This window comes from Photinus pyralis, unplaced genomic scaffold, assembly GCF_008802855.1.
Source record: "Photinus pyralis isolate 1611_PpyrPB1 unplaced genomic scaffold, Ppyr1.3 Ppyr1.4_LG6, whole genome shotgun sequence".
Lineage (NCBI taxonomy): Eukaryota > Metazoa > Arthropoda > Insecta > Coleoptera > Lampyridae > Photinus > Photinus pyralis.
Window position 1 is genome coordinate 41535270 of NW_022170663.1, and position 24926 is coordinate 41560195.

The 24926-nt window shown below is 37.4% G+C and overlaps 4 protein-coding genes across 8 annotated transcripts; 2 read left to right on the forward strand and 2 right to left on the reverse strand.

Annotated features, from left to right (window-relative positions):
* Positions 1–1654: 1654 nt before the first annotated feature.
* On the forward strand, positions 1655–2334 carry LOC116174133 (MIP18 family protein galla-2). The gene is made up of 2 exons (XM_031491954.1): positions 1655–1877; positions 1927–2334. The coding sequence occupies exons 1-2, from the start codon at positions 1763–1765 to the stop codon at positions 2277–2279; spliced, it is 468 nt and encodes a 155-aa protein (XP_031347814.1). The 5' UTR covers positions 1655–1762; the 3' UTR covers positions 2280–2334.
* Positions 2297–4397, reverse strand: LOC116174132 (mitochondrial inner membrane protein OXA1L). Of its 2 annotated transcripts, none has more exons than XM_031491953.1 (8): positions 4229–4397; positions 4105–4149; positions 3974–4060; positions 3572–3917; positions 3296–3525; positions 2949–3113; positions 2629–2902; positions 2297–2489 (listed from the first exon to the last, which is right to left on the reverse strand). In XM_031491953.1, the coding sequence occupies exons 1-8, from the start codon at positions 4289–4291 to the stop codon at positions 2332–2334; spliced, it is 1368 nt and encodes a 455-aa protein (XP_031347813.1). In that variant the 5' UTR covers positions 4292–4397; the 3' UTR covers positions 2297–2331. The 2 variants fall into 2 exon arrangements, with proteins under 2 accessions (XP_031347813.1, XP_031347812.1); XM_031491952.1 differs by having other exon boundaries at positions 3572–3926; positions 4229–4396.
* Positions 4398–6899: 2502 nt separating this feature from the next.
* Positions 6900–12397, forward strand: LOC116173979 (LETM1 domain-containing protein 1). The gene is made up of 4 exons (XM_031491731.1): positions 6900–7185; positions 7232–7898; positions 11894–12056; positions 12102–12397. The coding sequence occupies exons 1-4, from the start codon at positions 7094–7096 to the stop codon at positions 12281–12283; spliced, it is 1104 nt and encodes a 367-aa protein (XP_031347591.1). The 5' UTR covers positions 6900–7093; the 3' UTR covers positions 12284–12397.
* Positions 12398–17721: 5324 nt separating this feature from the next.
* Positions 17722–24243, reverse strand: LOC116173673 (DNA ligase 4). 4 transcript variants are annotated; one of them, XM_031491312.1, is made up of 11 exons: positions 22529–23168; positions 22375–22473; positions 22138–22313; positions 21720–22089; positions 20640–20962; positions 20439–20565; positions 20193–20389; positions 19771–20146; positions 18235–18509; positions 17943–18181; positions 17722–17892 (listed from the first exon to the last, which is right to left on the reverse strand). In XM_031491312.1, exons 2-11 carry the CDS (start codon positions 22388–22390, stop codon positions 17778–17780), a joined length of 2214 nt encoding a protein of 737 aa, XP_031347172.1. In that variant the 5' UTR covers positions 22391–22473; positions 22529–23168; the 3' UTR covers positions 17722–17777. The 4 variants fall into 4 exon arrangements, with proteins under 4 accessions (XP_031347172.1, XP_031347170.1, XP_031347173.1 ...); XM_031491310.1 differs by lacking the exons at positions 22375–22473; positions 22529–23168 and adding an exon at positions 23739–24243; XM_031491313.1 differs by lacking the exons at positions 22375–22473; positions 22529–23168 and adding an exon at positions 23783–23918.
* Between the last annotated feature and the right edge of the window lie 683 nt (positions 24244–24926).

Genomic DNA, 24926 nt, shown 5'->3' on the forward strand with positions numbered 1-24926 from the left:
ACTAAACCGTATACGCTGGAACACTGAAAAGATAAGCCTAAACCTAGCTATTTGCCTAAGCCCATTCCTTCAATAGAAATTTAAGCAGGGCCGTAGCCAAAGGGTGGCACCCTCTGACCGATCACGAACTAAAGAGGCGTTTTTCACAGAACAGCGATATTATCGATGGAATTATAAATATGCAGAAGAACATGAAAAATTCTGAATGTCTACAAAGACTTGGAATCAAAATTCCAAAAAAGGAATAAATAATTGTGGTTAAAAGCTATCTTGAAACACTGATGAAGGGGATATGTTTCTAAAACTATACAAGCAAAGAATAGCATTCACAGATTCCTATAACTTTCTAGCTGAGTGTAATGTAAGTCATTTGCATGTCGGTAGTATCGCAGTATGCGAATCTACATTTTCGGTACCGACAAGAATTAATCGACCAAAAAAGCTCTCTATGAGCAATCAAAGGATGGCAAATTTGATATTTTTAGCATTCGAAAAGGAAAGAACTAAAAATATAGACATAAACACACTTCTAAGAGAATTTCATAATGCCAAAGACAGAAACTATTTTAATGAATGTATTCCAGCTTTTTTCTATTGTTATAAATAAACTGTATTAGATAAACTATATTTTTGTCTAATATTTTTATGTATGCTTAAATATTGATTCGATTGACTTATATTTATTTTACGTTTATTTTATGTTACATCTTTTGTTTTTTTAATATATAAATATATATTGGATAAAATTAGTTTTTTTATATATTTTTGCTTTTTTGACAAACAAGTGCACCCTCCAACATTTCGTTTGCACCCTTACAATTTTCGTTCTAACTACGGCCCTGAATTGAAGAAGGTGCCACACCGCCCAATGGGATAACAGATTGTATTCGTTGTAAATTGATGACAGGATATCCCAAGTTTCAATGTACGTAAGATAAATTTATTGTTGCTAATAAGTGAAACGACATGTTGATTTTGTATCAGAAAATACATTGGCCACAAAAATCGAAATCAAGAATTATCTTGAACTCGAACTTAACAGGAAACCAAATGGTAATTTCTTAATTAGCCAATCTGTACATGAAGAGAATTACCCATTTTGCACCATATAGTGCTGGCCTCGTACTTTTCCCTTTGCAGTATCCGCGCTTAGCAGTGGCACGCGCAGTCCTCTTCTATATGTCGCTGGATCCGGTACCGGTAGATAACCGAAACGGCCCAACTTTTAACGGCTTCGTTCAGATTCGGTCACAAAGCAACATACCGAATGCGGTTCAGTGGCAATAACATTTTAATACTATGCGATCAAAAAAGAGTCCCTGTCGAGTGTCGAGTCACCTTTGGCGTGCATGCGATTTAGTTCCGAGTGGGGAAGTCCAAGGCCTGAGACGCTTTCCTGTGGCACACTATTCAGTTCAGGTATTTTCATGATATTTTAAATCCGACTGTTGCTATTTTGTCCAAAATTTCAAAACGTCAACGGTCGGAATTAGTTCAAATCGACCTTAGGGTTTAACTTTTGACGTTTATTAATATTGTCATTGGAAAACATAACCATTGTTATTATTATTATTGTCATTGATATTGTGTTTGCAATAAATAAATATTGCAACGCTGCATTGGTCAAAATCGGTTTTCCTTGCAATCTTGCAACGTCGATGTTTGAATGTTTGTTTGTGGTTGTTTTGGAATACTGTAAAGTGCACAGAACAAGAGTAACATAATATTTGTGGTAGTGTTTACTTAAAAAATAAGGGAAATAATGGAATTGGAAAATATAAATCCCCACGTCTACAAAAAAATAAGCGATCGTCCTATTTTGCCTGAAGAAGAAGATAACGATGTGGAGGACGAGTTTGATTCAAGAGAAATTTTTGGTAATATTAACATAACCTAGATTTTATCTGTCAAATCTGCAATTTCCAGACTTAATTCGCACAATAAATGATCCCGAACATCCCCTAACTCTGGAAGAACTGCATGTTGTTGAAAACTCATTAATTGATGTCGACAATCAAAATAACACGATAAAAGTTTTGTACACACCAACAATTCCGCATTGTAGTATGGCGACACTAATCGGATTGTCGATCAGAGTCAAACTATTGCGATGTTTACCGTCGCGTTTTAAGGTGCACGTTGAAATAAATCCAGGAACGCATGCATCCGAACATGCGGTTAACAAACAACTTGCAGATAAAGAACGAGTTGCAGCGGCACTGGAAAATACGCACTTAATAAAAGTGATAAATCAGTGCATTGTTAACAAAGTAAGCTAGATTTTAAGATGTCAAAATTGTACATAAGACTTTATTAAACAAATATTACAGATTATCGTTTCTTTGCGCTAACTGCATTCGGGTTGGTCTGTTTCGTTGGATCATATTTGTAAGTTTTCTCGATCGGTCCTCTACCGGCTCGTTTAAATTGCAGCTCGTCGAACTGCCGTCGATCTTCCAACTGTCTTGTAATTTTCGCATTTGTCCAACCTAGGTTGATTATAAGGAACATTTAACCAAAATTGTATGTATACTACAGATAGCTCAATCCCATAAATTAGTGTTTTTCAATTTCTGTACATTATGAGCTCTCTGTAGTACAGCTACATCTGTGACCAATAGTACTTACTCTCTTTTAAACCTTCAGTAAAACCCTTGCTTTTCATCGGTAAATTTTGGGGATTGTGTTTGACAAGCGCTTCGATTTTAAAATAACTGCGAACCGTGGGGATTCGCAAAAAACCCACTTGCGCCAAAGAGATAAAATTACTTGCCACCCAATAACACAAGATAACGCCCGGGAAATTAATCGTAAATGGAAAAATTATAATTGGCAATGCACGTAGAACGTATTTCATTGTTTGCAAATTTTGAGACGATAGTCTGCCTGCGTCTGTACCCAGCTGAAAGTAAATTAAAATTATTCTCGCCCGTGATTATTCAGCTTACTTCAATAGTCGTCCATAAGGTCAGGCTTGTAATAATCGGTAGGGCGTAGAATTGATCTGGCACTGTTAAATCTGTGAACCAGTAGATCCCGCCGTCGCGTAGACTGTCCACAGGTAGATTGGCCATTCTTCTTAAACCGACAAAGAACGATACGAAAATTGGCATCTACAAGCAATTTCCGAAACTGTACACAGCGTCCAACTTTATTTTGTAGAAGTAGCACGAGTTAATGAAACCGAAAACGTATCAATCTTTAAGCTAACCAAAATACTACATGAAAGTGTTAGGATAGCTAGGTTTTTAAGTGTAAAACCCTAAACCGTGAAATTATGCGCCATCAAACTCACCTGTGCCATCGGAACAATCATGTTCTTTAAAGGGTTTAAATTCTTCTCCTTCATGAATAACATTAATTCCTGCGCGTATCTAGCTGACTCTATTTGGTTACCGGACTGTCGTGCTTCCGTCATCTTCACTTGAATTGCTTGCATTTGTGGAAGATGGTTGTTCATTCGGGCAGCATTTCTTTGCGTTATTATAACTAACGGAAACATTAGCAGCCTTGCGATAACGGTACCTAGTTAAAGATGGATAGACTGTGAAAAACATGAATTTTATCGTACCAACAACAATAGCTCCCCACCATGGTAAATTCATTGAGACATGCAAAAATTCTAAACAATTCAGTATTATGCCAACTGGTGACCATCCACCTAAGCCTAAAGATTCCAATGTCGGTTCCCCTAAAGCGGTCAATTGCGATGCCGCTTCTGCCAATGCATCACTCTCTAATACCGGAGGAGGCTCGGGGATTGGTTCAATGACATACTGCGCTGGTTTTGCATCGTCGGAAACCAGAGTTAATCCAGCTGTACCGAATATGAACGCATTGTTTTTCTGTGAAAAACACTTAAGAAACTTTGATTTACTAAGTTTCAGTTTCAGATATTTATTTTGTTTATTGCAACTCTGCTGCTCCTAAAAGGAGAAACAGCTAAACATAGTCGATCAATTTTCTGCCTTACTGATGGTGATGTGCAGGTGTTTGATGCAATTACCACATTTAGCCTATTAACGATACTTGTCGCTTGTAACTTCAACTCATCTAAGTACTAAAAGTATTTGAATTAGATTAGTACAGGACGCAGAGTCTAACCTTAGTATGTCCAAACTCGACATTTCTGTCAGCTACTACTCGATTCTGGAAAAAATTGCTTTCGAAACATTTTTGCACTGTATCAACATAACCTAAACGTAAATAAATAAATCAACACACAAACCTTGAGAGACTGTAAATGTTTGTAATACAATTTATAATGCCCTATTAAACTTTTTCTAAACATTTTTGTTTTAGCAATAAACCACTTTAAACTAATAATAAATTATTGGTTATGTTCACAAGTCAAACACATGATTTGTTTTTGTGGTTAATTTACTACAAAATTAAATGCACCATTGTAGCTACCGTAGCTGAGTCAGTAGACACTCCTTCAACTGTGAACCAAACCAATGTGCGTAGTAGATGGCGCTGTGTTTGAAGATGGGCACACTGAAGAAAATTAAAGTCACTAGATATAGAAAGTACCGCAATCTTCGATCATACAACGGAGTATGTATGATCGAAGACCGCAATCATCCGCCATTTTTGGGCAAATTTGCTGCCAACTTAAAAAAATTGACAAATAAAATCTGAATAGCTGTCATTTTTTATAACCTAACTTCATAGTACTGTCATGTTTTATAAAAATATATACAGATATCTCCAAACAGGTGGAACAATCCCTAACATTAAAGTTACTAGAATCTGGTAACTTCCGCCATTATTGGGCAAAAATCATGCGTTCTTTCTCTAACACATGAACCCAATGGATTGCGGTACTTTCTATATTTAGTGACTTTAAAGAAAATTATAAATCGGCACCAAATTATTGTTAAGTAGAAATATCCAGCACTATGAGTAGAAATAATCAAACGGTTTTACCCCATATATGTAATGTTTTGCCACTGGACTATAATTACACTGGAACGAGCTCTCCGTCGGCCAGCGCGATCCGAGAAAGAGCAACGATCTGCAAAAAATGTTTTTCCCATGTTAAAATTTCCTATATTCGGTTTTGGAATATTCACCCGATATATTGCTTTCTCATTACCGTATCCGCATCCTTACAACATTATTTTTTGCGTACCATTTTAAACAAACCAGTGGGCTGTGAAATACGAGTAGGTACCTTAGACCATATAGTACATGGACTGCTAATTGTAACTAAAATATGGTCAAGGACATCGCCTGGCTATGTGAGTTTCAGGGTAAACGAGTCTGTCCGAAGTTGTCCGATGAGGCACGATTTGAGACTGTCAACCTATAAATTAACAAACGTCAATTAATTAATCGCCTAGATATCCCAAAAAAAGCAAACTTATTCTTATTTGTGGACGTATAGCACATAATGAAGAGTATTTAAAGCTTCTCCTACTACGCGGTTACTATAAATCTGCTCATTATACGATCCTAGTGGTGTTTACACGACTTTAGTTTACCCTGAGATTCACATACCCACGACTACAGTGCCCTCTATCCGTGACCATCCATTTTGTATTGAAAGCATAGGGCGAATAGCAGTCCATGTACTATATGGTCTAAGGTAGGTACACTGGAAGGAATTGACATTTTACGGTTTTACCACACAATTCAAATGATTTTCACATGTAACCAATACAGAAAAATGTAAATTAGAGGATTCGCATAAAAGAGAAAGGATGACAGATTCCATAAAGATATTTAAAATTGGATCGGTCCAGTGAAACTGAAGAAGATATAAACGGAAAACGAAAATAAAGTTAATCTATTATGATATTCCCATCAATTTAGCATCTATTCTAAATTGCACACTGGGGTTGTCTATATACATGCCGAAAAACTTTGAACACATTTTTTGTTCTTTAAATACAAAAGGTAGTCGCTGCCGTAAGATAAAATAACAAGCAATGAGTACATCAACACATTGTATGAGTTACAACTTCAGAATCATCTTATTAATGATTATATAGACAAACAAGTTGTAAATCAGCATACGCATGATGAAAGCGCATTAGCAAAGTTTAAAAATATCGATCTCACAAGTAATCTAACTCAAAATGGACTAGAGAATTTAAAGTCTCTAGCAATTGTTATTGCTGAGATCTCAGCCGAACAGCCAGCTAGCCAGCCAAAACGAATATAATGGCGTATTTTTTTTTCAAAAATGCGTTAAAAAAATACACTAATAATTAAGTTGTTATACTGGTGGCGCTATCTAACGGTAAAATGATAGCACCTCCGAAAACCATATCGAAATTATTTTCTTAAATTATCGATCTTACAAGTAATCTAATTCAAAATAAACTAGAGCCTGCACATCTACACTACATCAGAAAGCTTTTAGTGAAAATTTGAAGTGTATAGCTATTGTAATTGCTGAGATCTCAGCCGAACCGCCAGCCATAACGAATATAATGGCGTATTTTTTTCCAAAAATGTACTAAAAAAATCTCCCATATGACTCCATAGTAAAACCAGCCTACGACTGGAAGGTAGGAAATACGAGGTCAGATTTGGTAGACGCGCTTCAGCGGAGTGCCGCCACCGTTATAAATCCACCTTGGGTTTACCCATTTCGATCGCAATTTTTAAACGTTGCCGTGTTGATTTTATTTCCGCATTACTGTAGAGTGAAGTTCGCGCAGAAGCCTACAAGGTTAACGTATTATTTCAAACAGTAAAACGGTGTTTCTATTTACGCGACGATACATGTAGATTGTATGTTGAAATCGGACATCTGAGACTGTGCCAGAATTGGCTTATATGTAATTTTTTTCTTTATTTGTTCTAAATTGCCCTGATTAACACTCACAGTTTTTAATTGATTGTGCCTTGTCAACCCTACATTTTTCCATATTTTTGTTACACCCTGTAAATAAAGAATAAAATACCTCTTTTGATCATGTGTTTGTTGTTGCAGTTTGTTTACTTTCAATCGTGTTTTTACATAACAAACATGGAAACAATTTAAAAATTTAAGAGAAATGGAAAAAATACGTATTGGAGTAACTATACAATCATTCAACTAATTCCTCGTTCCGCCTGTGCATCAAATACTGTCTTCAGAATGGCTAGTCGAATTCTTTTCCATTACATGAATTGTGAGAAGAAACTCTTATTCAGTACTGCATTCTCCAAAGCTTATTACTTCAAGCCGATGTAAGAGAGGACTCAGAGTGTATGTCTTATTAATCCAATCTTGTAGATGCGTATGTTGTGCGTCCAACACCTCCTCCTCTAGGAGAAGTATATATAAAACAGAAGAAGTGAAGAAATTCAGATTTTTTGTACTTCAACATTACTTGGATTACTTAAAATCGTATAACGCAATATTAGAAAAGAAATTTCCGGGCGCCATGCGAGTCTATCGCGTATTCATGGACGGTATGAAAGAGTTTTTTAATGATCTAAAGTTGTACATCAAGTTAGTACACAATTTAAATATAGCGGGGAAGAGTCTCGAGACGTTTAACGTTAGAGAGGTCGAACTGTACGAACAGATGCCGAAAGATATGAGACGAATCGCTCCGTTACTGATACTTTCAATCTTACCGTTAACACACTATGTATTATTTCCCATAGCGTATTATTTTCCTAGACATTTGTTATGTAGACACTTCTGGAATCTACAGCAGAAATCCGAATTTAGTATTATTTTACTGAGAAAGAGACTAGTGCATAATAAACCTGTCTTTAGACATCTGCAGTTACAGTTGCCGAAACTTAAAGAAAATGCTCTTCATAAAAAGTGGTCGGTGGTACTGGGACTCGTCGGAAGTGGTTTACAGCCCCAACCGGAGCAGATTGTAGCGTGCAAGGATCTGTTTGTTAACGGACCGTATCACCTAATGTATTTGAGTGGAAATCATGTTGTAAGTATTTTTTGTTTCATCATCCTGCCCCTATTCTGTTAGTAGGTATCTTTAATTTGTTTAAATTGTTTGTTGTTAAAAAAGAACGAAGGACAATAGACATATTGTTTCTCCCACAATTTACATAAGATGCTATTTTCGGTAAGTACATACATAAAATGGGCAATTATGGAAGTACCTAACTGGTATCACGATGATAACTATACAAAAAGTAGTTACTTTTTGAACTAGTCCGAAAATTTGACCTTGAATGTTAACCAATCAAAAAATTACAAAATAGTTTTTCAACATGACGTGAGATGTCACTGTATCAAAAACGGTAATCTTGTTCCATTTTGAATCCACAAGTATTTAATCGCTTTCTGTCATTTAAAATAGACAAGAGTAATTATAATACAAATCAATCCCAAGATATTGATACCTCTAGGACCAAAGGGAACAAAGTGAGGTTAACACATATCCTCAGATAGTCCCGTCTCCGCGATTTACTCAGGATGCTGATTGTATACCTTTAGTGTGTGAAACAAATAATCAGTAAGTGCCGTTTTACATTTAATTATACCAATAATAGTCTTCTGCAATTTTTTTGTTGAAACCGCCTAATTAAGGTACCCTCAACAATGTTTCATGTACCCCAATACTTTTTGAACACGGTCTGGAGTTGTTTGAGACGAGTCTCTTACGTGTCGTCAGACTCGTAATCCCTCGTTCAGCTACCAGGTGGCGCATGGATCGAAGTATGTTGTCAGGATTACAGTGACTTTATAGAGACAGTGGCGACAACAGGGTATCTCGTTTTTGATTGGTCGTTGGTTCCGGTCGCCATATTGGAGCTAAATTCCAAACTGGCCAATATAAAACCTTCAAAACGACGCGGTACACTCCGTGCTATAATTATTAATTATACTGTTTTGACAGTGTCACCTGTAATTGTCACGGCTTCATGTTACTAGTTTACACTTTGCTTCTTGTATTTGCTTTATTTTACGTTTTCCGTCTCCAGTTTTATATAAACTCGATTTTTAAAGACGCATATAGTTTGGATTTATTACGATATTATAAGGTATGTAATCCGCTTAGTGTTTTTAGATGTAAAACTGTGCCTAACCTTACGACTGGTAATTGATGTAAATTTTTTTTCAGAAGCCCTAAATACCTAATGAGTTTAGATAGAAAACTGGTTAGAGAAGCAGCTTATCCGAAATTTAGCAGTAAAAACAATTGTGATCGTAAATACGCTTGAATTGGTTTCATGTTTGCTGGAGCACATGGAATAATGATCTCTTGTACTCCGTGGACTAGATCAACGTGTTTTGTCTTCCATTTAAGAGACTAAAGAAATACTTTTAAGTCTGGAAGGAGCAACACGCGACAGGGGACAGAAGACACTGAAATGTCAAACACAATTTAATGATTATTTATATGTACATTTTGGATATTGCACCATATGTCATACTTATTATACCGTTTTCCATATACCCATACCTTTTTGAATTTGGGAGGCATTTGTTTTCCCATAGGTTGTTCTGCAAAGCTTTAAACGATCATTTCTGCGCAGTTCGTTTTGAACAAGAATCTTTACTTAAATGAAACTGACATTTATTATTCTACGCCATAGAACTGTATACGTAGTAACTGGAAAGGACTCGCGTATACCTACGCTCGCGCGAAATTGAGGCAGGGGCAACAGACAAAGACGGGGCTTACTTTAGGATTCTCGTCTCGCTTGCACTCATACTTTTATATGCAAATTAAAAGACGATTTCCCTTTCTTTCATGTTGTTTCACCTAATGGGCATATATTTGACTTCGAATGTGTTTGAATCCGTTTATGTACAAATCATTTATTGTAGTGACACTTGTGATTATGAGTCATACATTTGTTTTTGTTTGTAATCAAGTGTAGAACTTGCAGTAACCATCATGGTGCTCAATTGTGTAGTTGTTGGATGCACCGTTGTTCACGGCACAAATAATCCCATTTCTTTTCATGGGTAAGTACATTTCTTTCGCATAATTAACTACAATTATTTGCTACATAGGAAAAACGAAACAGCTGATCCTTAAATGAGTAAGAGCGCGATGACGGTGGAACTTTAACCTTTACACGCATTAAATAGTATAAACTGGAAGTAATTTCTGCGTATACTTTGTCGTGATAATACCTTAAAGTATTTAGATAACGTAACAAACAAAACTAAAATATTTCTACCATTATTTGGTTAAGTAATTATCGATTTTATCTCGTGACGCAACAACACTTCCATTAAAGCGCTCGTGTAAAAGTGAGATGGGAATCCTAAAGATTAACGAATTGCCTAAGCACGCGACTTGCCTCACTTTTCGGTTGACGCGAGTCCTTTCCAGTTACTACGTATACAGTTCTATGTTCTACGCTCACAATTTGACATGACAAGGTATATTGATCTTACAATCAATTTTTTAGCTCCAATATGGCGGATTATGATAAGTTGTCGCCACTGTCCTTATAAAGTCACTGTAGTCAGGATTAGACGCCATCTGATAGCCAAAGCTAGGGTCTAAGCGTACGTAAAGCATGCGTCGTGGTTTCGCAGATGGCATAGTCGCCGACTTACTACCGAGCGCGCGCGCTGTTTCTTACTATACGTTCATTAAATTTATACCACAATTTTTTGTTTTAATTATTTTAATTAAAAGGAACGATGATAGTTATAATGTCACAATGAAAGAGATACTAGGGCAGACTTAATTGATATAGATAGATATGGGGCTTAGTTGTTAGCGGAAATTGGAGACGGGGGGTTTTTTATTGTAATTCTTAAGGGCACCTTCTGGATAGGTATATTCAATGGAGAAAATTTGCCTCGAATTATTCACTAAACTGTCCTGGCAGCGGTTTATTCTACCGTTTGAACCGTTCCTGCACGATATCGATCTCCTCCCCGGAGTGCATTGGGCTGGGTTGAAGCAACTAACTTCTGGAAACTTCAGCAAATTAACAATGTGCAATTCTTGTTTAGATGTAGCTGCCAGGACGAAGTTGTACAGTTCAAAATCCGTGTGATTTTAGTTTAAAAACTCCTGTGGTTTTCCTCTCAAAAATGACATTATTCTCATGGAAGTGTCGTTTCCTGAACCATTTTGACAAAATGCTCATTTCAATAATGTCAATCAGTGACTGGCATGTTCCTTAATTGAAACACTTTACACCCTAGCACTTTACACTAGGATTTTAACGTTGCAATTTAAATGTTTATACAAAAGTCCGTTTTACAACTTACAAATCAATCAATACTCAATGCCTCGAGGCTTCAATTGACCACCACGTAAGCCTTTCGAGCACACTTAATTGAAAACCCCGATCTCTTTTAGATTGATATACTCTACAAATAAACCAAATACAACCAAAAATGTAGTAAACCAGATTTCTATCTCACAAGCTGTAACAAACGCTGGTGAAGGATTTGTACGACTCTATAAGTTACTTGCGCACGGTACAAGAGCCTTGTATACAGATTTCAGCCAATACGTTAAAATTAGAAGAAGTAAAAAGGAGTTAGACAATTTAACGCGCGAAGAAATCGAACTACTCGCACAAATCCCAAAGGACCTAAGAAACATTACACCATTCCTAGTGATTTTCTGTTTGCCACTAGTGTCCTATTTATCACTGCCTCTCGCGCATTTCTTCCCACGACAGTTACTCTGCAGGCATTTTTGGAATGAACGACAAAAGGCCGAGTACAACACATATTTTCTACACAACCGGCTGTTGTGTCATACGCCGATCATTAGAGAGTTCCATTTAGACTTAAGATCCACTCCCTCTATCCGTACGAAGGACTGGTGTGCACTTTTAGAATTAATAAGTAACGGAATACGGCCACATCCCGATCAAATTTTAATGTGCAAGGTTTTGTTTACAGAAAGACCGTATGCTTTAACGTACTTAAATAGGCACCACACCGTAAGCCGCCATCATATTAAATAGCAATAAGTCTTTCCGGTTACAGAAGCACTTGCTTAAAATGCACGAGCTGCATATGGGCTGGTTTCGACGGACCAGATTAGGCGACAGAGCGGTAATCCTTCAAGCTATGGACCGTGCGATTCTAAGAGAAGGCGGAGTTGAGATCTTATCCACCGACAATCTACGGCATGCCTGTTTAATTCGAGGTGCGTCCTTTCACTTTGTCTCATTTAATAATTTCTCAATTCTAGGATTGAACCCAATGAACATGAAGAATGAGGATATGGTCAACTGGTTGAAAGGGTGGATCGCCGTGTCCAGTGAGATAGACAAGGATTCTTTGTCACTGCTGTTACATTGTCCAATATTATTGGCGTACAATGAACCTACGAACTGGCAATTGATTTATGACACCAAACAACCTAAACTATAAGAAATGTGATAATTTATTTTGTTTACAGTACCTAAATGTAGAATATTTATTTTATTTATAAACCTACTGTTGAAGGAATAAACATGCCATTGGTGCATTTATGTAATTTCCTAACTGAATGGATTAAATTTTTCTGTGATGCATATTTGCAGAGTGCCTTGGGTTTACAAATGATATATATGTCATAGGCAATTTGTATAGGGTGTCCCAAAATTAACGCAAGATTTGAATTTGCCGCCATTTGTGCGGTGAAGTGTTGGCAACCCTGAAAAAAAAGCAATTTGACAGCTAACAGTATAGGGTTATTAAAAATGGAGCGTTACACGATAGAACAACGTGTCTTCATTATTAAAGAATATTTCAAAAATAGTGAAAGCTTGGCGGCTGCAGTTCGAAAATTTCATACAAAATATGGTCGGAATAGTGTTTTAACTTCGTCAACTGTGAAGAGATTAATTGAAAAATTCATGGAGACTGGATCCGTTGGAGACGCCAAACACACTGGTCGTCCAAAAACAAGCCGTTCGAATGTGAACACTATTCCGACCATATTTTGTATGAAATTTTCGAACTGCAGCCGCCAAGCTTTCACTATTTTTGAAATATTCTTTTATAATGAAGACACGTTGTTCTATCGTGTAACGCTCCATTTTTAATAACCCTATACTGTTAGCTGTCAAATTGCTTTTTTTTCAGGGTTGCCAACACTTCACCGCACAAATGGCGGCAAATTCAAATCTTGCGTTAATTTTGGGACACCCGTTATAAATGTTCATTTTATAAAATGCCTAGGACTAAGCGATTTAGTTCCCTTTCCCTTCGAAATCAATAAATGGTATCTAGAAGGGGAAGAGAAACTTCCCCACACGTCAAATTGTTAGCGTTTAACGAAACGAGTAGATAGTTTATAAAATGACAACGTGTTTAATGTACTTTTAAGTGCTCAATAAATTAAATAATTATATTAGTTACCAGTATAAAAAGCATCCAAGCTTTTGTTAAAGTTATCTTTCTTTTCCACTTTTCACGCTGCCACGCCTACGAGGCACAAATAAACAAACTCTCCAGTGTCCATAACCTCAAACTCGTAGGAAAAGTAAATGCGCATGCGTCAGATTCGTTCCTAAAAGTATTTAATTAGATGACTAAAATAGTAAAATAAATTCAGTCACTTACAAAGACTTAAATAAATTTAGGCACTTACTAAATGCCTGAAAAGCCACCGGCAGATTGTAAAATACGAGCACTACCGCATTCATATTATCGCCCAAGCAAAACATTACAAACAGAGGAAATGGAAATTAGAGGACCCCCTTCTCGTATATGCTAAGACACAGGGATCTGCAGTCGGCACGAGATGAGCAAGCAACAGATACAGCAAAGAATCGAACTACGGACTGTATGGGCTATACTTACTCCACGGAATAGTTAAACCACTCGTACAGAGAAGCACCAAATTAGAGACCACCCTTCGCGTAAATGCGACACAACAGCTGCAGTCCGCACGAGAAAGAAAGTAACAGATACAGCGAAGAATAGGTTTGTATTAGGTATTTCTTCACGGAATACCTGCACTATATGAAGCATCTTGGTAAACGCTTTGAAATGAAGGTTCTGCTTTTCACTGTCTATGTGCTGGTAGTTTGAAACAAAAATTAATTTATATTGGTAGGTACTTTATTGGGACAATGGCGACCATCCCCAATACCTGTTAAAGCTAATTGCCTCTACACCCTTTATATAAAAAACTTAAGAGATGTCTATATCCCTTTAAATACCCTGTATGTTTCAACGACGGATGCAACCGGTCAAGTAGTTGGAGATTCTGGGGACATGAGCCGCCGCCATCACCACCTGTCGATATTTTTTTTGGTAGTTTCCGGAGGATGTTTGGGGATTTGGGTGCTTGGCGTCACTTCATCACTTGTTGGTGGTGGGCTTATTGCATTTTGAGTTGTATTCATAGAGCTTAGCTTTGTTTTTGGTGTTTGTGCGTGGGATTCAACCACTTTGGTGCCGGGTCAAGTGTTTGATGTAGTTCACTCTTATGTACTTAAATCAGATATTTTCCATCTACCATTGTGCTAATATGTAATTTACAACATGCAAGGTGTTAATTAATATCCATGTGCTTGTGGAAGTCTACGATATCTCAGGTTTAGACCACGTTTAACTCAGTTACACGGTGCGCGGGGGTGTACCTATGTAGAACCTCGACTTCCGTGAAGTAGGGCATGCAATGCTGGGTGTATTTAGTTTAGGGTGACTCGTAACATTCGCGAATGCGTGTGCCTTGTTGTATGTAACTCATATCTTTCTACCGTGAGAGGGAGCTCGGACGCTAGAATAGAAAGATATTCTAGAGCTAAGGCACAAAAGGATCCGAGGGTCCTGGAACCTCCAACTTTAGGGACGAAGTGCTGTAACCAAGGCCGTCCTACCCATGGGCGGCGACCCATCTCTTAACCATCTTCAGTTTTGTGTCGTTACGTGACCGATGTCAGGGGATTGTTACGAAGCACAGGTTCCGAAAGTCGGGTTTATACCAATATCATTATTATTTTTTTTTAAATTTATTATTATGTGGAAACTGAGCATAATTGAGGGCTCCACAATCACACTGTGTATTGTCATAACTGCCTATTGTTACGTCACAAGATGAATAATAGATCAGACGTGTTTTTACAAACTTCACACCACTCCATTCGATATACAATGATATGAATAACTAGTAAGGTGACTTATATCAATAAATGCGGGAATGTGTTACCCCTAACAATCTTAACTGCGCTACGGGTTAATAGGCAAATATGCCAGCCCAATCCCTAACAATATCACCGTGAAACAGGAGGGCAATCAAGCGAAGACGCTGGCCCAAACCTAACGAATAACCAGTTTCACCACCCAATGACTAACTAAAAAGTGAGTTGCCTTCTAGCCGCGATTAAAGGAAGGTACATGACATGTTGTGACGAATACTCGCGTAGATCTACGCATACTGTTCAAACGTACCCTGCTACTTGAATTCATTCATTAATTAAGGTAGTGTTACATGTTCTGTTTAGGTGGTTGGAGTTTTAATTTGCTTGTGATTAGCATAGTTTGGGTTTTATTCAAGCCAAGGTTTTTCTCAAGTCGCGCTCTTTTTCTCCTTGGTAGTCTGCGTGCGAGAGTGCGGCACCTTTAGGTTTTGCTTGCTTTGCTTTTAATGTACCACATCCAAATTACGGGGTTTTCAGAATAAGTTTATAATAAATAAACTCGCAGACATTACAGTGTTTTATTTGAGTGTTCCTGCCCGACTGGGTCCCGAGTCATTGTATTAGCTTCGTGTAACGTAAGGGGGCCCTAGCTTAGACGATCGGATCACGGGCCATTCTTTTTGAATTTTGAGCGGGAACAGTGTTTTGATACTGGGATTGCAACGTTGCCACTTTGCCGTGAAATCTCTCATCTGCACTTCGAGCCTGGGGTGGGTTAAAATCAGTACAATCTTAAAATTGCTTATAAATATATAAATAGTAGGAACATAATGGGGGCAAATTGAAATCCCCACTCCTCATGTCATTGGTTACTAAAATAATAAAAAGTTAATATAATAGTTAGTATGTATAAGAAAGAATAAAATGATACTATGTGTAAATACACTTTTCAAACAAAATAAACTCTAGCACCACCATTACTCTAACCCCGATTCGAATACGTACCGTTCTACCTCAAACAAATAAGGGGGTAGCTTATGTACAACAATGACCTAAGGATCCTCTAGCCGGCACTTCAACCTTGACTTACCCTGAACTTACAGTAGCAGTTGTGTTATCGGTTCTTTTTATGTGTTGGGACATGACATCATCGAGAAGAGGATTAAATGAAATTAGAAATTTTTGCGTTCGAAGGGACTAGGAAGAATGAAATTAATTGTATCCGCGGACCAAACCCAAACTGAAAAGTAGAGAACCATCAAGAAAAAAACATGGCGCACACACACGCAAATACAAGAAATAAATTAATTACAACAACACAATGCAAAAGAGAAAAACATACAAATCAAAACATCGTAAATCAATGAAATAAGGCTGTTCTATTTCATAAAATAAATTGAATTACAATTTGCCATCGACTAGCAGAACTCTTTCCAAAATCTTTTACTTCCTTTAGGTGGAGTTCTTAAAGCAAACCTCTCCTGCAATCTGAAATATGGCTACAAAATTTCCTGAACTAGCATTTTCTTCAGAGCTTTGTTCCCAATTAGCTGAAGTGCAAAAGTAACCAAAGAAGGTTAATTTACAAAGTGTAATTTCAAACCAGACCCAGACTTCATGACGTGTCCCACGATTAAAGGCACTTGACAGAACAAAAAAAATATGTGAGAAATTCATTCCAATCACAAAAACAAAACTTGAAACTACCATGAATACTATTTTGTTTGGAGGAATGTTTTCAGAATCTTGATACTTTTTCCACTTAAATTGTGCTTATACTAAAGATGTAAGACAATGAAATTAACGAAAATGGTTAAGTAATCGTATTCAACAGGATGTTTTGCAGGAGCCTAATACAAAAAGCTCACTACATTCCGTCAAAATATGAAGTTGTGTTACTACATATCTTAGTTTTAAGTTGGTAAGAATTTGCGGAAGCTTTCTGAAGTGACCAATTAAATTTCTTAAGAGGTTATGTTAACACTTTTCCACTATGTTTGAATAAAGATTAAAATAGTTACAAAATATTGATCTAAAACCATGCGTATGTTTGTATTTATACCATAATAGTAAAAATGAAGTAGGGTAGTATGAATTGGAAAACACAATGGTGTTATGTGAGGAGAAATAGTAGATTGTGTAGTAAACCCTAGTAGTAAAAGCAATACATTTCCGGACAACAATGTAAATGAGAGTTTTCAAGGAATTCCATGGAATTCTCATATTCAAACTATCTACCGACCCCTTAATGCTAAGCAAAATTTGAATCCAACAAAAGGAATGGTACCACTGAAATTAAATACAATTTCCAACTAATGACATAAAAATAAGCGAATCATTTGTTTGGATCCAATTATCAATAAATGGGATACAAATCTAATTCATGCAATTGATTTCCCCAGGTCAGTTCCTTTAGGAATATTATGATTACGATAAATACAATTCCTAGTAAAATTCAAAGTAACTTAATTATGGACGAGACTGGTGTTTTCTTCAGGTTACAATTAATACTATCCTTCCTTGGAAAAGGCAGTTTTAGCTTACAAATATGGAAAATGGATCGCTTCGTGACAGTACGGCTGAACTTTTAGCACCACCACCACCAAATCTTCTTTAAGCACAGAAATTAATAGCCAATTTCCCACTGCACTGAATATCCATTTTAAACAAAAGGTAGGTACAAATTAATTGTCTTTAAATTTTTACCACTGGGTAGTTCAACACAACAAATACAACAAGAATTGAAACTTATTTATTGCAATACAATCATATTCCACATACATCACCGATTTTCATGCATTAAATACCTCCGAAAATTTGCTACAAATGTAATCCTTATTGACAATCTTAGCATCCTTATTATCAATATAATTTAAATACTGTTTAATTTCTTGCACCTTACTGGAGCTGCAACAAAGTAACAATTACTAGCAGAACTAGTAACACACGAAACCTACCCCTCTTCAATGACGACTATCGTAACGCTCTCATTTAGTATTTCACTGATGGACCCGCCTAACAATTTGAACATTGTCTTCTCTATACAAAAATTATTATCACCATCGTATAGTTTATAGTCACTCTGATCGGAATGGAAATGAGCGACCGATTTCTCGAATACGTTTAGCGAATTCTCTACGCCCATCTCTTGTTTTAAATTATCTATTTCGAACTGTGCAAGATAAGCGTAGTCTTTCTAAAATTGGCGTCATTCAGGGCCGTCTTACAAAAGTAAATGAATTCAATTACGCTTTCCTTAACCGATTCCATAATTTTCGGAACATCATCTACGGTTATCTTTACGGTGTACGAATCTCCGTACTTATCGTACTCGCCTAGGAACCTATCGCGGGTTTTTCTGCACGTGTGAAGCAGGTCGAACGGGGTATACGCGGCGAATTTTCCAGTGTTTACAATTTTACGCAACCATTCCAATTTAACCACGTCGCACTTTGCATTTTGTTGCTTGCAAATGTTGACGCGGGGATGATCGTCTCCGGCCAGGATGCAAAGTGTGGCGTTTCCTAAAATATTATCAATTAAGACTTGACATAACTTCGGCGTTTTATTCTTTAATCGTATATCCCAAAGGACGCATTTCGTTAAACGTGAAATTGCGTGTTAAAGTGTAGAGACATCTTGTTGTTTTCGGATAAGGAGTCTTATCAGGTAAAAAATAATTAACGCACGTGTTCTTATCACTGTTAGAAGATGCAAGTGTTTTACGATGTGTGCGTTATTTTCGGCGTAAGTTGGGGCGCGTCCCTTCAAAAAAGGCATACTCTAACTCTGATTGGCGGTGTTTTTGAACATCCTGAAGCAGGAGTTTATCTCATGGTGGAAGTGGTGTTTCCTTAAGTACTGGAATCGACGTAAAAACGCGGCTGTTGCGAACTCAGCGACGATTAAAGATCCTGTAAACTTGTTTACGCAAAACCTCGGGTAATGTGCCCTACTTGTTTTGTTGAAGACGCAGTTCGTCGGTTTCGAAATAAAATGTGTAGGAGTTAAGCAACGATAATGAAAGATTTAAGTTATCATCAAGTGTAGTAGTTTGTGGACAAGGAAAGTTAGTTGTCTGCTTAGTGAAAGTTAAAAGTTTCTTCCGTCCGAGCAGCCACCAAACATTTTTTATGTATTTACCCAAAATCGTCATGAAACCTTCATTTTCATGCCTACTTTATGTCAGGAAAGTGTTAGTTTCCATGACGGAGGCAGACCAGTCTACTTTTCCTGCCGCCTGTCACTGTACCGGCCGCACTTGTCACTTTACCGGCCGCACTTGTCACTTTACCTGCCGCACCTGTCACATTGCTAAACGTCTATAATGACTCGTCATCACTGACAGATTGACATTAATCAAAAGTTCTATATAAAAATAGAAATTTTATGTTAAAATACGATTTCGGGTAAAATTTAATACAAAACTCGTCAGTAAAATGACATTACTTGACTCGGAAATTAAAGTACACGGCCCTAAAGGGGCCTTGTACTTCAATATTTCCTCGCCAGTAATGTGTCATTTTCCTAACTTTTATGTAAATAACTATTACCAGGCCAGTAGTTAATTATCGGCCGCCTGCGTGCGGGGTATTATATTCAAACAAGTTTTGTAAACTCGTCTTTCTTGCAGGAATTTTGTTTTAATTTCGTTTTATTGTTTTGGAATAAATTATAAAACTGTCTGATGTTTGGAGGCCTAACGTCGGACACTTGCAATTTTTATTTGGAGAACCAACGTGGGGCACACATCAGTATATCATTCACAATTAAATGCAAACTTACTTTCCACTAGAACAACACTTCCACCATGTTCTCGAATAGCAACCTCCACATCATCTTTTCTCCAATCCTCATAACCGCTCAACACGCAGAACTCATATCCTGTTAGGATTTCCGACTTGCTCTCAACGGGTTTAATTTCATTGGGAACATACTTTCTTCGCACCTTTCTCTCTTTCTCCACAACCTCTAGATCGCTCAGCTCGATATGCCGTTTCCCCAATTTCTGTACAACTTTAGTCCCGGCCAGCTCTTCCAATTCGGTCGACGTTAAGCAATCGTAAATCGGTTTATCTTCGCGAATTTTTAAAATACGCGGAAATCGCAACGTGTACCTCGTACTAAAATCGGTGGCCCTCACCAACTCCGACGCTCTCACCTAAGCCCACAAGGTGAAAACCAACAATTTCCATTTCGCAGCTTACCAAAAGTACGCACGAGTCATTCGGAGGTATCCACACGTCCGGCTTTTCTTTGCCCCAAACTATCCCGAAGTCCTCCGGATTACCCTCGCTTTTTTTCCTCCAATGAGGTCCGAGCTTCGCGTCTAGAATTTTCCGCTCGTCGTTGCTCAAGCCGGTCGCAATTTTCGCAAAGGAACAGTACTCTGTTGGAGTTCTGTCTGGAATCGTAAGAGGTTATTAGAATGCAACCGTTTATCTATGATTTACCTTCACTTTGGTTTTGTCCACTTGATACACCCACCAAAAATCCGGTGACTCGATTTCGGCCTTTCCCTTCCCCGTAATACCCGCCGAGAATAATCACATCTAAGTCTGACATCAAATTTTCGAAGTACTGAAAATGAGAGGCATTGTAAATTGGTAGATTTTGCTATGGTAACGCAACCCGGCTCTACGAATAATTCGCACCTCTAATTTCATTTTCCACCATCCAGCATTGCGATCGTTAGATTTGTACAGTGAATTAATATCCTTAAATACAATCCCTTCCTCCTCTCTATCCATAGATCGATTTAAGCTGTCTATAACCTCTTGCTCGGTTGTGGCTTCTGTTCGATGACTCGTCATTATCACTCCCTGTATGGGATTAATTATCGTGTCCAACAAGAGTAAGCGGTCGCAAAGAGGTTGGTTGGATAAAACCCGATCATTCAGGAAGATGACGTCGAAAATGCAGAAACACGGTTGGTATACATTATGGGGTTTTAAATGTTTCACATCAAAATCCATTCCTATAACAAATCTTTATTAATTAGCGTTCAAGAGGAACTAATCTTAATACGTCCCAATTAAATTCAGGTGGTTCTTTTGTAATTATATGTAAATATGCTTTTAATGCAGATGGTAATTTTTGCATTTTTGTATATCGTATTTTATATTTTTTGTGTGTTTCAATCTTTGTTTTTGAAATTTACTTGATTTAACCGTAATACAGAATCACATGTTTGATACCGTTATCCTTTTGTTTGTAATCGTTTATGTTTTGAGTGCAATGCTTGCTTAATTTCTGTTTATGTGTGGATTACTTGGTCTTGTCCCAGAAGTAACATTCATATAAATTTTGATAATTTTATTTTATGTGGAAATTACAGAGTTGTTTGATGTATGTACTGACTTGTCGTTTGTTACTAACAATTTTCTCCGTGAATGAAGCAGTCACGGGGGTGGTACAAACTGTAACCATTTGAAGTACGACATTCAACTGTAGGCTCGAAACCCCGAAACCAGGGGCGGGGTACCAACCTTGCAGGAGCGGGATTACGCTAATCAAAGCTCTTCAGTTTACTTTGTTAACCACTGCTCAAACTTGATAATTATACAAATTATTTTGTCAACTAACTTTTGGACTGTATAAATCCAACTGCAAGGTTTTTCTCCGTCATACTCTTTTTACCCTTGGCAGTTACTTTGTACGAGAAAGTAACGTTAGCTCCTAAGATTCTTGAGATTCTCCCACAATATCTAAGGTCAATAAGATTATTCACTCACCCTTTGATCCAAACTGATTCGTTCTCTTATTCCAACCCATCATTTCACCATCAAGAATTACGTTGCGTACGTTTTGTTTAAACGAGTTTTTAAGTAATGGTGTATAGGAGCCAGTGTAGTAATTGGAACCGTACGTAGATGTATAATCGAAACCATTTCTGGAGAAGAACTTAAACGTGTTATTTTCCATGTGCAGTTGAAATCTTTCGCCGTCGAATTTATTCTCAATGTACAACCTGGGATTCTTACTAAAGACCTTTCTGAATTGAAGTGGATCGCAACGTTGCGACAACATAGGACGAAACGGCGAAAAAACAGACACTTCAATCTCGTGTAATCTCGCGGTTAAATCCGAAAGTGTATCGCATACCTGCAATTAGCAGTTTAAGTAACAAATCCCCTCCTCTCTCTAACGTACTATAGAGAGACTGTTGTTAACGGTAAATAAGTCGACTGCGTCCGGGTGATACAACTTTAAAATCCGATCTTGACCCATTCCCAATTTTAAATCCTTCAAGATGATTCGGATCAACCACTTTTGCTCATCGGCATTAGTTTTCCTGAACAAATTGTGTAATTCCTCATCAACTCCGCCTGCAATTGTTAATTATTTAAAAAATAGTAGGTACCGCAACAAGACAAAAGTTTCTTTTACTTGTGGTATTATCCATTGGGGGCGTACCGTTTTTCTCTTGCTATATCGGCAGCTATATAAGAGCATGATTCGCAATAGACGACATTTCTGTTCGATAAGCTAGAATCGCGTTTCAAGGAGAAGATTTAGAGTTTTAGGTTATTTGACACCTTACATTCAAAACTCTCATCAATTAGACTTTTGGTTCGTGCGTACCAAAACCATAAATTTGGAACACTTTCCCAAGGAAATTGATGTACTTTTAAGGATTTTCTTCATGTTGATTTTATACTGTAACGGGAGCGCGTTGATGGATGTCAAACATTTTGTTTGGACGGGGAAGTTGATTTTGATTGGTGGAAAAGGTTCGAGTTACGGGATGGGTTTGACTCAAAAAATAAAAGTATTAAGAAGTTGGTTGATTGGAGGGAGCCGTCAGGCAGTGCGCGTTAAATCGGGAGAGCGTTCGTGTTAAGCCGCGAGCTTGGCTCAATTTATGATGGTGTATATTTTTGAGGGAAATTCGCGTTGGACCGCGAGCAAAGGAAAGTCAAATCTCTGTAATGTACCGCAGACTAGCTTTTATATTTTGTATTATTCCAATTCGCGCCTAGGAGTAAGACAGAGTGTAAATATTACTAGCGGAGAAATTGCGTGAATTAAAATTTGGTAAGTATTTCCTTTTCCGATATGTTTAAAAGCGTAATTTTTAAAATGTTCCAGTAGACCCTGGCTTTATTTGGATATTTTGTTTTTATTAGGTTTGACCTTAGACCATATAGTACATGGACTGCTATTCGCCCTATGCTTTCAATACAAAATGGATGGTCACGAATAGAGGGCACTGTAGTCGTGGGTATGTGAATCTCAGGGTAAACTAAGGTCGTGTAAACACCACTAGGATCGCTTAAAGAGCAGCTTTATAGTAACCGCGTAGTACGGGAAGCTTTAAATACTCTTCATTATTTACTATACGTCCTCAAATAAGAATAAGTCTGCTTTTTTTGGGATATCTAGGCGATTAATTAATTGACGTTTGTTAATTTATAGGTTGACAGTCTCAAATCGTGTCTAATCGGACAATTTCGGACAGACTCGTTTACCCTGAAACTCACATACCCAGGCGATGTCCTTGACCATATTTTAGTTACAATTAGCAGTCCATGTACTATATGGTCTAAGGGTTTGACAGTTGGGATTGTGTTTGCATATGTTTATAAATTAAAGGTTTAAATGTGTACAGTGAAATTAAAACACCCTGTAGATTGGTCACGAAACCTTTGTGGACCTTTGTTTATAAGAACTTAGGTCATAAAAAAACCCCTTACGTATTTACATCAAATTTAGAAACACCCTGTAGAGCCACATTCACACTACAAACTTACGAGGATTATTATCGGAATTTAATTGTGAGATCGCATCTAAACACCTGTTAACTTCAGCGATGGTCACACCCGAGCTATCCAAAAAATGTTTACGCAAAATCCAGTAGGCAGCATCTGCAAAATCCTTTACGTTAGCATGACCGGTCGTCTTGAAGCCGGTAAGACGTATAGCGTCTCCCCCACGAGCAGGTAAACAAAGTATCTTAATTATTCGCTTCGCTAACGTGAACTCCTTTAGGCCATAAGCGGCACGTTCCCGTTCCAGCTGTGGCAGAATTAATCGCAGTGCCGGATAAAAACTGGTCGAAGCATTCGGATATTGTGTTCTAAGGTTCGACGCCCTTTCCTTGTATACTTTGATGAACAGGCTTAAAGGGTTACTTTTCTCTTGCTTTTTTAGCAGACATGTCTTGTCGAACACTTCACATAACTCGCTAAACTTAACGTGTGCAGCAATACTATCGGCCATTGAAAAAATAATAATAAACAACCATACCACAATATATATAGATCTGTGGCTAAAGTCACACTGACGTGACGCCACATCCCAAACTACAAGAACGTTCAAACGTGAAAAGGTTAGTTCCAGAGACTTGTTAGTTGTTATAACTAGACCGCGCGTAACGTAGATTTTACTATAAACGCCTGTTGTCAAGATAGGATAGGCAACCAACTGTTCATCGCGGGGCAGACGTACGTTCTGCAGCTTGCTTTAGCCATGTTTATTCTAAATTTTAGTAGCAAAAAAAGATAACATATAGCTGTTAACTATTTTAATCGAATTTGTTGGTATTTTATTTGAACTAAATTGGTATATAACTGCCTTACTCTAGTCCTAATTTGATTTATATGTGTATTTTTAGTGGTGAACACGTATGGGAAAATATACTCTTAAAACTAAAGATATAAGTAGTAAGATATGATTATTTAGCGGATTTTGTTTCAATATATGCCTATCCAAAAACCCAAATGGGCTGTAACTGTTATTTATTTTTCTTAGACTGCTGATAACCATTTTGTTTACAACGCGGTGTGGTGTGGATTGAATGAAAAACCTGAACACATTTTCAGCAATTTGGCAAATTTTTAATGCATCGCTTGATACGTGCAACAATCCGCCACGATTTTTTCTAGTTAAAAGCTTTGAATGACTCTCTGATGCGAATATCGCATCTGCACATATGGAAC